Genomic DNA, 13,108 nt, shown 5'->3' with positions numbered 1-13,108 from the left:
TATAAGTAATAACTGTTTCCTCGCATATATTTTTATAAAATAGGAATGTGTGTGTGCGAAATGTGTAAAGTCCAATTTACATATGCACATTAAATGATTTCGTTTTACGAAATCCTAGAATCAAATGAAGTGTATTTACATCTGTTTTTTTGCGTCATTTGCTTACGCACACAATCGCACATACACACTTATACAATAACACAAACACACGCACACAATATATTTATTCAGAGAAATAGGAATTTCACAACACAAATGTGTATCAAATTACTTAAATTAATTCTAAAAACAAAAAAACATAATTTTTGCTCGTTTTTTAAACATTTATTTTCATTTTTGTCATCGTTTGAGTATTTTTGTTTTTCAACAACACACACAACAAACAAAGACATCATAAAACAGTTGCATTTTTTGGTAGTTTATGGCGAAAAAGCAGGGTTGCGTATAATAGTATGGTGTTTTCGTGCGTTGTTTAGAATAAATGACGCAGCTATCGTCATTTATTTTTGTATGGCAAATGACGCAAAATGTTGCCTGTTTTAGCAAATAAATGACGAATCAGCTCTAAATGACGAAAAAGTTGGTAATGTAAATTGGACATAAGAATAAAAATGTAAACTAATAATCATTTTTGTGTTAAATGCTGTAAGAAGTGACAATACACACATAAACCTTTATGGTACATTTATGTAAAACCGTACTTCTTTTTGTTCAAAAAGTACGCTTGTATAAAATGACTTCAAAAACGCAACACTGGATGTGAAAATTACGAATGAGAGTCAAAACGGAAACCACGTTTTTGAGCAGTCAAACCCTATCGTCTGAAAACGCTCTATGTCGGCTTTCACACAGTGTACTTTCGTCACGGAGACGACGTCATTTCTTGCTCTCCGTTTTCGCTTCATTCGTATTTTTTTGTAAGCAGGGTTGCATTTTTGCGGGATTTTTGTGCCAATCGTACATCTTTACCTAAGCGTACTATTTATGTACCGAATGTACAAAAATGTTGTAATGAAATATGTTGAAATAGAGATTACAAAATATGAGAATATATTGATTCTGATTAGAAAACATCATTGCAGGTAAGAAACATAATAAATGAGTGCAATAAAATAATTATTTTGTGTATGAATTTACATCAACATTACTTTTTCGTACGTTTTCTTCACTACATTTTCCCACCCTGACAACATCTACGAATAAACATCAAAACGGAAACTGTGAAATGGTGTCGTCAAAACGACACTGTGTGAAAGCCGTCTAGGTCTGCTTTCACACAGTGTCGTTTTGACGACACCATTTCGCAGTTTCCGTTTTGATATTCATTCGTAGATGTTGTCAGGGTGGGAAAATGTAGTTGAAGAAAACGTACGAAAAAGTACTATTGATGTGAATTCATACACAATATAATTATTTTATTGTACTCATTTATTATTCTATTTCAACATATTTCATTAAAACATTTGTTCTGTTCCAGAACTGCAAGAATCTACTAAAGAGCAGTACACATTGTCAGTTTTGAATGTCGATATTTCGCAGTTATCGATAACTGTCCAACCGTCACGCAACCACAAAATATTTTGTGGTTGCATGATGAATGACAAAAATGAACGGCCACACTAGCAAGCAACAACAAAGCTGTCATTCAAAACTGACAATGTGTACCCAACTTAATATTTACTATTTTTACCGATAACATAAAGGAAAAAATGTTATCGTAGTAAAAATTAGTAGCTTCTTGCAGATTCTGGAACAGAGCAATTATTGTACATTCGGTACTTGAATACGATGGGTACAAAAATCCCGTAAAAATGCAACCCTGCTTACAAAAAAAATACGAATGAAGCGAAAACGGAGATCAAGAAATGATGTCGTCACCGTGACGAAAGTACACTGTGTGAAAGCCGACTATAGCTCTGTTCCTTTACGTGCAAGAATCTTCAAGTTTTACCACTTTTTACTCGAAAAGCGTTCCTTTACTTCAGACACCATACAATTCATATGGGAGCAGTTTACAAATTTTGCTACTTTTGCAGGTTTTACCACTTTCAAAAGTAAAGGAACAGACCATATGTGTATACAAAGACATAAATACAACTAAGGCCGCCATCAGACCATCTGCTTTTTCACATGTATGTTGTCACTTTGGGTATACTAATATACAGAACAGCTGATGCCATACATGTGAAAAAGCAGATGGTCTGATGGCGGCCTAAGACTAGACAAAATGCATGCAACAAAAAAATGTTTACGAAACTTTGTATAGAAACATTACCCTTAACAGGTTGCAGTTAATTCAAAATCGCAACCAAGGAGGAACATTTCATGTAATGGTATCAGAAACGAAATTTATGAATTCAAGGATCTATTCAAGAATAATTCTATGTCAATTGGATCGGTAAATTCGGTTAAATACGTAAAAATGTATAAAAGAAAAAAATGTTATATCCCCATATCGTAATATAACATTATGTTAAATTCAACAAAGACATAAATACAATTAAGACTAGACAAAATGCATGCAACAAAAAAATGTTTACGAAACTTTGTATAGAAACATTACCCTTAACAGCTGGCAGTTAATTCAAAATCGCAACCAAGGAGGAACATTTCATGTAATGGTATCAGAAACGAAATTTATGAATTCAAGGATCTATTCAAGAATAATTCTATGTCAATTGGATCGGTAAATTCGGTTAAATACGTAAAAATGTATAAAAGAAAAAAATGTTATATCACCATATCGTAATATAACATTATGTTAAATTCAACAAAGACATAAATACAATTAAGACTAGACAAAATGCATGCAACAAAAAAATGTTTACGAAACTTTGTATAGAAACATTACCCTTAACAGGTTGCAGTTAATTCAAAATCGCAACCAAGGAGGAACATTTCATGTAATGGTATCAGAAACGAAATTTATGAATTCAAGGATCTATCCAAGAATAATTCTATGTCAATTGGATCGGTAAATTCGGTTAAATACGTAAAAATGTATAAAAGAAAAAAATGTTATATCACCATATCGTAATATAACATTATGTTAAATTCAACAAAGACATAAATACAATTAAGACTAGACAAAATGCATGCAACAAAAAAATGTTTACGAAACTTTGTATAGAAACATTACCCTTAACAGGTTGCAGTTAATTCAAAATCGCAACCAAGGAGGAACATTTCATGTAATGGTATCAGAAACGAAATTTATGAATTCAAGGATCTATCCAAGAATAATTCTATGTCAATTGGATCGGTAAATTCGATTAAATACGTAAAAATGTATAAAAGAAAAAAATGTTATATCACCATATCGTAATATAACATTATGTTAAATTCAACAAAGACATAAATACAATTAAGACTAGACAAAATGCATGCAACAAAAAAATGTTTACGAAACTTTGTATAGAAACATTACCCTTAACAGGTTGCAGTTAATTCAAAATCGCAACCAAGGAGGAACATTTCATGTAATGGTATCAGAAACGAAATTTATGAATTCAAGGATCTATCCAAGAATAATTCTATGTCAATTGGATCGGTAAATTCGGTTAAATACGTAAAAATGTATAAAAGAAAAAAATGTTATATCACCATATCGTAATATAACATTTGGTCTGTTCCACTACTGCAAGAATCTACTAATTTTTACTATTTTTTCCGATAACATAAAGGAAAAAATGTTATCGTAGTAGAAAATAGTAGCTTCTTGCAGGTTCTGGAACAGAGCAATTATGTTAAATTCAACAAAGACATAAATACAACTAAGACTAGACAAAATGCATGCAACAAAAAAATGTTTACGAAACTTTGCATAGAAACATTACCCTTAACAGGTTGCAGTTAATTCAAAATCGCAACCAATGAGGAACATTTCATGTAATGGTATCAGAAACGAAATTTATGAATTCAAGCATCTATTCAAGAATAATTCTATATCAATTGGATCGGTAAATTCGATTAAATACGTAAAAATGTATAAAAGAAAAAAATGTTATATCACCATATCGTGATATAACATTATGTTAAATTCAAAAGCCATTCACTGAAGAATGATAGCAAACAAAATTTCTTATCTTGTTGTATTTATGTCTTTGAATTCAAAAGCCATTCACTGAAGAATGATAGCAAAAAATGTCTTATCTTGTTGTATTTATCAAAGACATAAAATATAACAAGATGGGACATTTACATTGCTACTATAAATCGGCAGATGGCGCTGGAGGTCTAACATAATGTTATGTTCCAATATGGTGACATAAAATTATGTTATACTTGTTTTTGTTGCCGTCATGTTTTGTTAGTTGTCTGTTATACACAAACACCCTCTATGGTTTAATAGTAAAATTGAACTGCATTATGCACTATGTCCAATCTTTACAGTTCTATGTCTTTGTATTTATGTCTTTGAGCCATCTGCAAAGATGTCAATATTATAAGATAGGAAAAGTCAATTGTGAAAAATTAACTGTAGAGGGAGTTAACCTCTGTTGCTACGACATCATAGCAACATTCTGTTAAACGAAAACTGTTACTCATTGGAATATTGACAAGAAAAACATTAAAACTCAAATTTTACGGCGTTGACTTTTGTTTTTTTATTAAATAAAAAATAATAAATAGTGAAGAAATAAATTTCAGCCACAAAACACGACGTTAATGTTTTCTGCCGCGAGAAGTGGCAATCAAAAATGATTGGCATTGCTGTTATCAATTCCAGTGAGTTGTGTAGCCATCTGTAACCAAAATGTGGAACTATTAGCATATGTTTTTGGAAAATGCATTTGTTCGGGTCTTTATTACTATACGTCTTTGCCATCTGTAACCAAAATGTGGAACTATTAGCATATGTTTTTGGAAAATGCATTTCTTCTTATCTTTGCTTCTCTACGTTTTTGTTTATTTTTCAATATACGAAAACAATTTACACAATTTACAGCAAAGTTTACAACAAAGTTTTTGCAAAAAAATCAGAAAAAATATATAGTTAAATTTATAAACATGGATATAGAAACAATAGAACGTTTTCAAAATGATTTGGATGATTTGAATGCATTTCAAACATTTCTAAATATGGACCAAATAATACGTCGAATACATTGTAACAAACAACTGGCAAGATTTTGTGCACCACTTCGTACGAAGCCTAAACGGAGGAGACGTCGTTTTAATCCTTTAATTGATTTAAGGGAAAATGAATTCCAATATAGTTATCGTTTTAGCAAGGATAGCATGAAACGTATAATAGAAATGATAAAAGATGATTTGGAAATTGAACAGCAACAACATAATTCTACAAACGACGAAGGACATATGAAGATGCAAAAATCTCAAGTACCGGTTGAAAAGCAAATAATGGCAGCGGTTCGTTATTGGGGAAGAACGGAGGTATGTATTTTTAGAATATGAATTTCAAGATCTATTTCTTTTAAGGATTTGTTAGTAGGAAGCATTGAGCATTGCGTAAAATAACTTATCTTCTTTGAATAGAAGGCATTCTAAAGGTCTACTATGAGATGGTATCCTAAAAGAGGATTTCTATGGATCGAATACCTTTTGTAGGTCTTCTAACGGCAGAAGACATTTTAAAGGTCAAGTATGGATTATATATGGAAGTTACCCTTAAGTGTTCTATGAATAGAATACCTTCTAATGGTCTTTTATAGATATAAGACCCTCTAAAAGTCGTATGTGGAAAAGCGATAATCTTTAGGTCTTATATGAGTAGGTCTGCCACAAGATTTGTTGTGAAAAGTAGACCCTCCAAAGATTTTGTTTGAATAAAAGACGATCTAATTGCCTTCGGTGCATTCTAAAGGTCTATAGAGGGTGGAATCTCTTCTACTAAACTTTTTCAATTCTTAAAAACTGAAGCAAATCTTCTCTTCTCCATCTTTGTAGCATCCCGAAGTAACAGCCCAAATACATGGCGTCACATTAAAAACCCTAATGAAAATAAGCAAGCGTGTTGCCGAAGCATTATCCTACAATGCTTCAAGATATATACGTATGCCATGTTTACTTGCTGAAAAGGAAAAAGTAGCAAAAGGATTTTATGATTTGGCCCATATGCCACAAGTTATTGGTGCGGTTAATCATACACAAATGAAATGTAAACGCAACAAAATTGCAACAACAACTGAACAACCAGAACCCAATATTGCGGAACATATGCTACACATACAAATCGTTACAGATGCTAGTTTGAAAATACGCGATTTAGATTGTCATTTGGCTAAAGCTGCCGAAAGAAAAACTCCAGCAGATATTTTTGCCCAGAGTAGAATTAAGGAACGTTTTGAACAAAATGAATTTCGTGGTCGTCTTCTGCTGGGTGATTCGGTATTGAAATGTTCTTCATATCTTTATACGCCAGTTTTGTATGCCGTTACTTTGTCGGAACAAGCATATAATAGTTCATTGCGTTTAACTCATGAACCGGCAAGAAAATGTTTAAAATTACTGGAGAAACGTTTTGGAATTTTAAATGATGAATTTCATGGATCACATACAACAGCAAGGCATATTGTTGTTGCTTTGGTTCTATTGCATAATATGGCATTGGAATGGAAGGATGTGGCAATAGGTTGGTATATTCTTTTTAAATTATTTGCATTTGAGTTTTATGTTATTTATCATTTTTAGATATAACAAGTTTGAAGGATGCTGAGACTCAGTATTATGAGACACCAATCAACACTGAAGAACGTAGCCGAGCCGAGTTTATCAAAAATCATTTTAGTAATTTTAAGAATTAAATTTTGTCATAAGAGAACTGTAAAAACACATACATACATACTCTGTCAACTCAATGTAGTTAGCGGCAACTGGTAACAATGTTAATTCAATAAACTAACCACCCAGCAAGTATTTTCGTACATTACCCGAAGCAGTCACTCCCAGGCGATAGAAACACACAGCCGCGATTTCGCATTCTAATCGATGAAGTCAAACTGTTCGGGAAGAATGAATTCCCGCTTGATAATAAGCTTTTTATCAATTAAATAATGAAATGTGTATCTTCTCTTATTATTAATATTTGTATGTTAAAAATAAATATTTCGCTATTTTGACACCAAATGTCACCTTTCACAAAAACACCCCTCGTTGTGATATTTGCTGCGACTAATGGTCAGCCGAGAGCTGAATATGTAGCATGGTTGTCGATTATGCGTAGCGAAAAAAAGAAGCTTAGGTGTCAAATCTATATATATAAAATAGAAAAATGTTTGTATGTTTGTTTGAAATTTATAGACTCAAAAACCGCTGAACCGATCTTGCTGAAATTTTCAGGGTATATTACTACATCGCCTGAAAGTAACATAGGCTATAAAAAGTTTCGAAATTCCGCTCTGATCCGGAGATATAGCACCAGAATCGGAGGTACCTCCAATTTAAATCTAAACTTTGTATGCAAATATCTATAGAACGGTTACAGATACAAACTCCAAATTTGAAATGTTTGATGGATTTTAGCCTAAAAATAAATGTGCCAAAATATATCGAAATCGGTCCAGATTTGGATATAGCTCCCATATATATTTTCGTCCGATTTCAAGTATTTGATGTACCAAACACACTATATATGTCCGATTTCCATGAAATTTGGAATGCGTGACGGAACGTGGCTTATAACAAAATTTACCAAACAATATCGAAATCGGTTCAGATTTGGATATAGATCCTATATATATTTTCGTCCGATTTCAAGTATTTGATATACCAAACACGCTACATATGTCCGATTTCAATGAAATTTGGAATGTGGGACGAAATTTGGCCTATCACTAAATGTTCCGAAATATATCGAAATAACTTCAGTTTGGGATATAGCTCCCATATATATTTTCGTCCGATTTCAAGTATTTGATGTACCAAACACGCTACATGTGTCCGATTCTAATGAAATTTGGAATGTGTGACGGAATTTGGCCTATAAGTAAATGTACCAAACTATATCGAAATCGGTTCAGATTTGGCTATAGCTCCCATATATATTTTCGTCCGATTTCAAGTATTTGATGTACCAAACAGCTATATATGTCCGATTCTAATGAAATTTGGAATGTGTGACGGAATTTGGCCTATAAGTAAATGTACCAAACTATATCGAAATCGGTTCAGATTTGGATATAGCTCCCATATATATTTTCGTCCGATTTCAAGTATTGGTGTACCAAACACGCTATACATACATGTCCGATTTCAATGAAATTTGGAATGTGTGACGGAATTTGGTCTATAACTATATGTTCCATTATACATCGAAATCGGTTCAGATTTGGATATAGCTCCCACATATATTTTCGTCTGATTTCAAGTTTTTGATGTACCAAACACGCTATATATGTCCGATTTCAATGACATTTGGAATGTGTCATAGAATTGGCCTATGACTAAATGCGCCAAAATATATCGAAATCAGTTCAGTTTTGGATATAACTCCCATATGGATTTTCGTACGATTTTAAGTATTTGATGTACTAAACACGCTATATATGCCCGATTCCAATGAAATTTGGAATGTGTGACGGAATTCGGCCTATCACTAAATGTGCCAAATATATCGAAATCGGTTCAGATTTGGATATAGCTCCCATATATATTTTCGTCCGATTTCAAGTATTTGATGCATCAAAAACACTATACATGTCCGATTTCAATGAAATTTATGTGTGACGAAATTTGAACAATAAATAAATGTGCCAAAATATATCGAAATCGGTTCATATTTGGATATAGCTCCCATATATAGTTTTGACCGATTTGAGGTATTTAATGCACCAAACAGTTATATGTGCCCGATTTCAATGAAATTTGAAATGTGTGACGGAATTTGGCCTATAAATAAATGTTCCAAAATATATCGAAATCGGTTCAAATTTGGATATAGCTCCCATACATAGTTTTGACAGATTTGAGGTATTTGATACACCAAACCCGTTATATGTGCCCGATTTCAATAAAATTTGGAATGTGTGACGGAATTTGGCCTATAAATAAATGTTCCAAAATATATCGAAATCGGTTAAGATTTGAATTTAGCTTCCATATATATTTTTGACCGATTTAAGGTATTTGATGCACAAACACGCTATATGAGCCCGATTTCAGTGAAATTTGGAATGTGTGACGGAATCTATCTATATATATAAAATTGAAATTTGTTTGTCTGTTTGTTTGTTTGTGCCTTATAGACTCGAAAACCGCTTAACAGATCTTACTGAAATGTTAAGTGTACATTGCTACATGGCCTGGAATGAAAATAGGCTATATCATTTTTTGAAATTTCGCGTTGATCTGGAGATATAGCATCAAAACCGGAGGTACCTCCAAAAAATTTAGATTTTGTATGCAAATATCTTTAGAACTATTACAGATGCAATCTCCTAATTTTGTATGTGTGACGGAATTTGGTGTAGAAATAAATTAACTAAATTTTATTCAAATCGGTTCAAATTTGGATATAGCTCCCACATACATATATTTTCGGCCGATTTCCTTATTTTATGTACCAAACATGCTATTTATGTCCAATTTCTCTGAAATTTAGAATGTGTGATGGATATTGGCCAAGAAATATATGTGCAAATTTATTTTGAAATCGGTTCAGATTTGGATATAGCTCCTATATATATATATTCGGCCGATTTCCTGTATTTTATGCACCAAACACGCTGTTATGTCCAATTTCGTTGAAATTTGGAATATGTGACGTATATTGGCCTAGAAATAGATGTTCCAAATTATATCGAAATCGGTTCAGATTTGGATATAGCGCTCATATATATTTGCGGCCGATTTCATGTATTTGATGCTCCAAACACGCTATATTTGTCTGATTTCAATGAAATTTTTAAGTGTGACGGATATTAGCCTAGAAATATATGTGCCAAATAGATATCGAAATCGGTTTAGATTTAGGTATAGCTCCCATATATATTTTCGTCCGATTTGATGAACTTAATGCACCAAAAACGCTGTATATGTACGATTTCAATGACATTTGGAATTTATGACGAATATTGGCCTGGAAATAGATGTTCAAAATTATATCGAAATCGGTTCAGATTTGGATATAGCGCCCACATATATTTTCGGCCAATTTCATTTATTTGATGCACCAATCACGCTGTATATGTCCGATTTCAATGACATTCGTAATGTGCGATGGAATTTGGCCTAGAAATAATTGTGCCAAAATACTTCGAAATCGGTTGGGATTTAGATATAACTCCCATGTATATTTTCGGCAGATTTCATGTATTTGATTTAATATATACGTCCCATTTCAATGAAATTTGTATCATTATTGACATATCTATATCTTAATTGGAGTAAAAATTATCAATAACAGAAGCAGTTATCCTAAAGGGTGTTCTACACGGTATGTATTTTACATATTTGTACATACCAACTGTCATTTTTTTCATCTTTATGTAATTCATTTTGTACGTCAAATTTTGCCATTTACATAGCATTTATAATATTTACTTTCACACCTGCTTATGTTTTTTTGTATGACATAACCTAAAAATGTAAACAAACTATTTCAATCAGCTGTTGTTTAAAAATATTAAAAAAATAAATACTACCGAAATTTTTAAAATGTTGAAACAAACAAGCAAAATAAATGCGGCGAGAAAAGTAAAGCTAGTGTCCAGTATTGTTGCAATTGTTTCTGCAATAAAAGCAAAAAAGAAAAAACGTAGAAACAAATTAACAACGGTTCGGGCTTTATGGAGTCATAAGTGGTTATTGCGAAGGGACTCTGGATTAGGGTTCTCAGCAATGGCCATCAATGAATTCCGGTTAGAGGACCCAAAGTCATTCAAAAATTTCGCTAGAATGTCGTATGAGTGCTTCTCCGAATTATTGGAAAAAGTGTCCCCAATAATTTCAAAGCAAAACACTGTAATGCGGGAGGCTATTTCGTGTTCTGCAAGGCAAATATAGGAAACTTAAGGTTATCTTAACATTACTCATAATCTTAAATTTGTTGTAAGATTACTGTTGACCTTAAGGTTTTTGGCCACAGGGGAGAGGTTTTTACAATTAACATACGGATTCCGAATTTCCGTCGCAGCTATTTCCAAAATTGTACCAGAAACGCTGGATGCAATTTACGCTGTTTTAAAAGATGAATTCTTCAAGGTATGTACGAATTTAAACAATCTTAAACAACGTGCAAAACTAAGAAAAGTAATATATTTAAGGTCCCAAGCAAAGCTAAAGAATGGAAAAAGATTGCCGAAGAATTTAATCGAAAATGGAATTTCCCCTTTTGTTTAGGTGCAATCGGTAATAACGCAAAAAATATCTCAAAGACATTTTAAACATCTCTCTTTTTCTAGATGGTAAGCACATTGCAATAAAGAGCAAAGAATGCTATGGATCATACTACTATAATTATAAAGGGTTCCACAGCGTAATAATGATGGCCGTAGTGGACGCCAATTACAAGTTCTTATACGTAGATGTTGGTTCCAACGGGCGAGCAAATGATGCCGCAGTTTTTAATGAGTCGTCGTTTTGCCGTCGTCGGCTATGTCTAAAAATCAACTAGATTTCCCTGCCGACGATCTTTTGCCTGGTACAGATAAGATTGTGCCTTACGTATTTGTTGCAGATGAGGCTTTTCGACTCACGCCGAGAATGATGAGACCCTATGGGGAAAGGTCTGCTAATACAAATAGGATTTTCAACTACAGGCTAAGCCGGGCTCGAAGAGTATCCGAAAACGCTTTTGGAATTTTAGCCAGTAAATTCCAAGTGTTCCAGAGGGATATAGACCTCAGCGTAGAGAAAGTTGAAAAACTGACATTGGCAGCGTGTGCTTTGCACAATTTCATTAGGAGTCGGGAAGGATTGGACTCAAATTTGGTGGATTCGGAAAATACCAAAACATTGAGTATTAATAATGGATCTTGGCGAAATGAAGTCTGTATTACAAATCTTCAAAGGTGCCAAGCCAATCGCACTGGAGAAGAAAGTCGAAAGATACGGGATACATATTGCGAATATTTTAATACTGTTGGTGCAGTTCCTTGGCAAGAGGACGCTATAAAAAGATTTAACTTTTAATGTTTTAAATAATAAATATGCTGAATAATTTGCGCTTTGAATATCAAATATGTAATTATGAATTTTCCTTACAATAGTTTTGTGGTCAATAGTGGTCAATTACGGATAGAAACTCAACTGTAGTTACGTGGCCTGTAGAGAAAATCATACTATTAAAATAAGTAAAAAGACGAAAAATTTTAAATTTAATCAAAATCAGCGTTTTGAACCCTAATTTAATTCTAAAAAAGTATAAATTTTAATGAGGAAATAGAAAATATTGGGGGCAGTGCAACTAGAGTTGAGTAGCTATCCATAATCGACCCCTTAATGTTGTAGTGGTTCTTAATCTGTAATTGTCGGGAAAGGTATTGTCAACATAGTTCATAACATTTGGGGATGAATACCTTTGATTTCTATAAGAGCGAATTTTGAAAGATTGCTGCAAAAAATTACTTTCAATTAAAAAGTAAAGTGCAAGATTTAAAAATATGTTGAAAGGATATTTCTTCCTGCATAGAGATGTGAAATCCGTAGATACACTTGCCCACTGATCTGATATGATACGAGGAAACTTTTGGAATTTAGTGTCCTGTCCAGTGAAAATATTAGAAGTATGCTTTCAGACTATATGAAATACAAAAAAAAAAAAAAACAAACCAACAGACATTTTTCGATAAAATATTTAAAAGATAACGTATTTAATTCAATTTTATTGTATCAGGTCATGCAAAAATACATAGGAACTTAGATTGGGAATTCATTTTTTGTGTTTTATAATACTCTTATAACACTTCAAGTGTTTTAAATAAAAATAAAATACATAAATTTATCAGGTCACTTCAAAGATACATGTAAACTTAGTGTTATTAAATACATAAATTTATGAGGTCATAGTTTATTGTGAAAAGTATAGAGTTGTTATTCATCTATAAGACAACTATACTCATAATAGTTTTCACTATCACTGCATAGCAGCCTTTGCCTTTTTTTTGCATCAAAAAGTGCTGCAGTTATTTTTTCTATAAACTCGTCT

At 32.6% G+C, this 13,108-nt stretch overlaps 1 protein-coding gene and 1 long non-coding RNA gene across 2 annotated transcripts; both read left to right on the top strand.

Annotated features, from left to right (window-relative positions):
• The first annotated feature begins 4,883 nt into the window (after window positions 1–4,883).
• LOC141393116 (putative nuclease HARBI1) lies at window positions 4,884–6,879 on the top strand. Its single transcript, XM_073966071.1, has 3 exons — window positions 4,884–5,397; window positions 5,911–6,595; window positions 6,655–6,879. The coding sequence occupies exons 1-3, from the start codon at window positions 5,011–5,013 to the stop codon at window positions 6,765–6,767; spliced, it is 1,185 nt and encodes a 394-aa protein (XP_073822172.1). The 5' UTR covers window positions 4,884–5,010; the 3' UTR covers window positions 6,768–6,879.
• Window positions 6,880–10,655: 3,776 nt separating this feature from the next.
• On the top strand, window positions 10,656–12,100 carry LOC141393115 (uncharacterized). The gene is made up of 3 exons (XR_012410003.1): window positions 10,656–11,163; window positions 11,226–11,310; window positions 11,364–12,100. It is a non-coding gene; the product is annotated as an uncharacterized lncRNA (long non-coding RNA).
• Window positions 12,101–13,108: the final 1,008 nt, after the last annotated feature.

This window comes from Musca autumnalis, unplaced genomic scaffold (assembly GCF_047663935.1).
Source record: "Musca autumnalis isolate F117 unplaced genomic scaffold, ASM4766393v1 scaffold_2, whole genome shotgun sequence".
NCBI lineage: Eukaryota > Metazoa > Arthropoda > Insecta > Diptera > Muscidae > Musca > Musca autumnalis.
The sequence above is the reverse complement of the archived record's forward strand: the minus strand, read 5'-3'. Positions and strand labels throughout refer to the sequence as shown.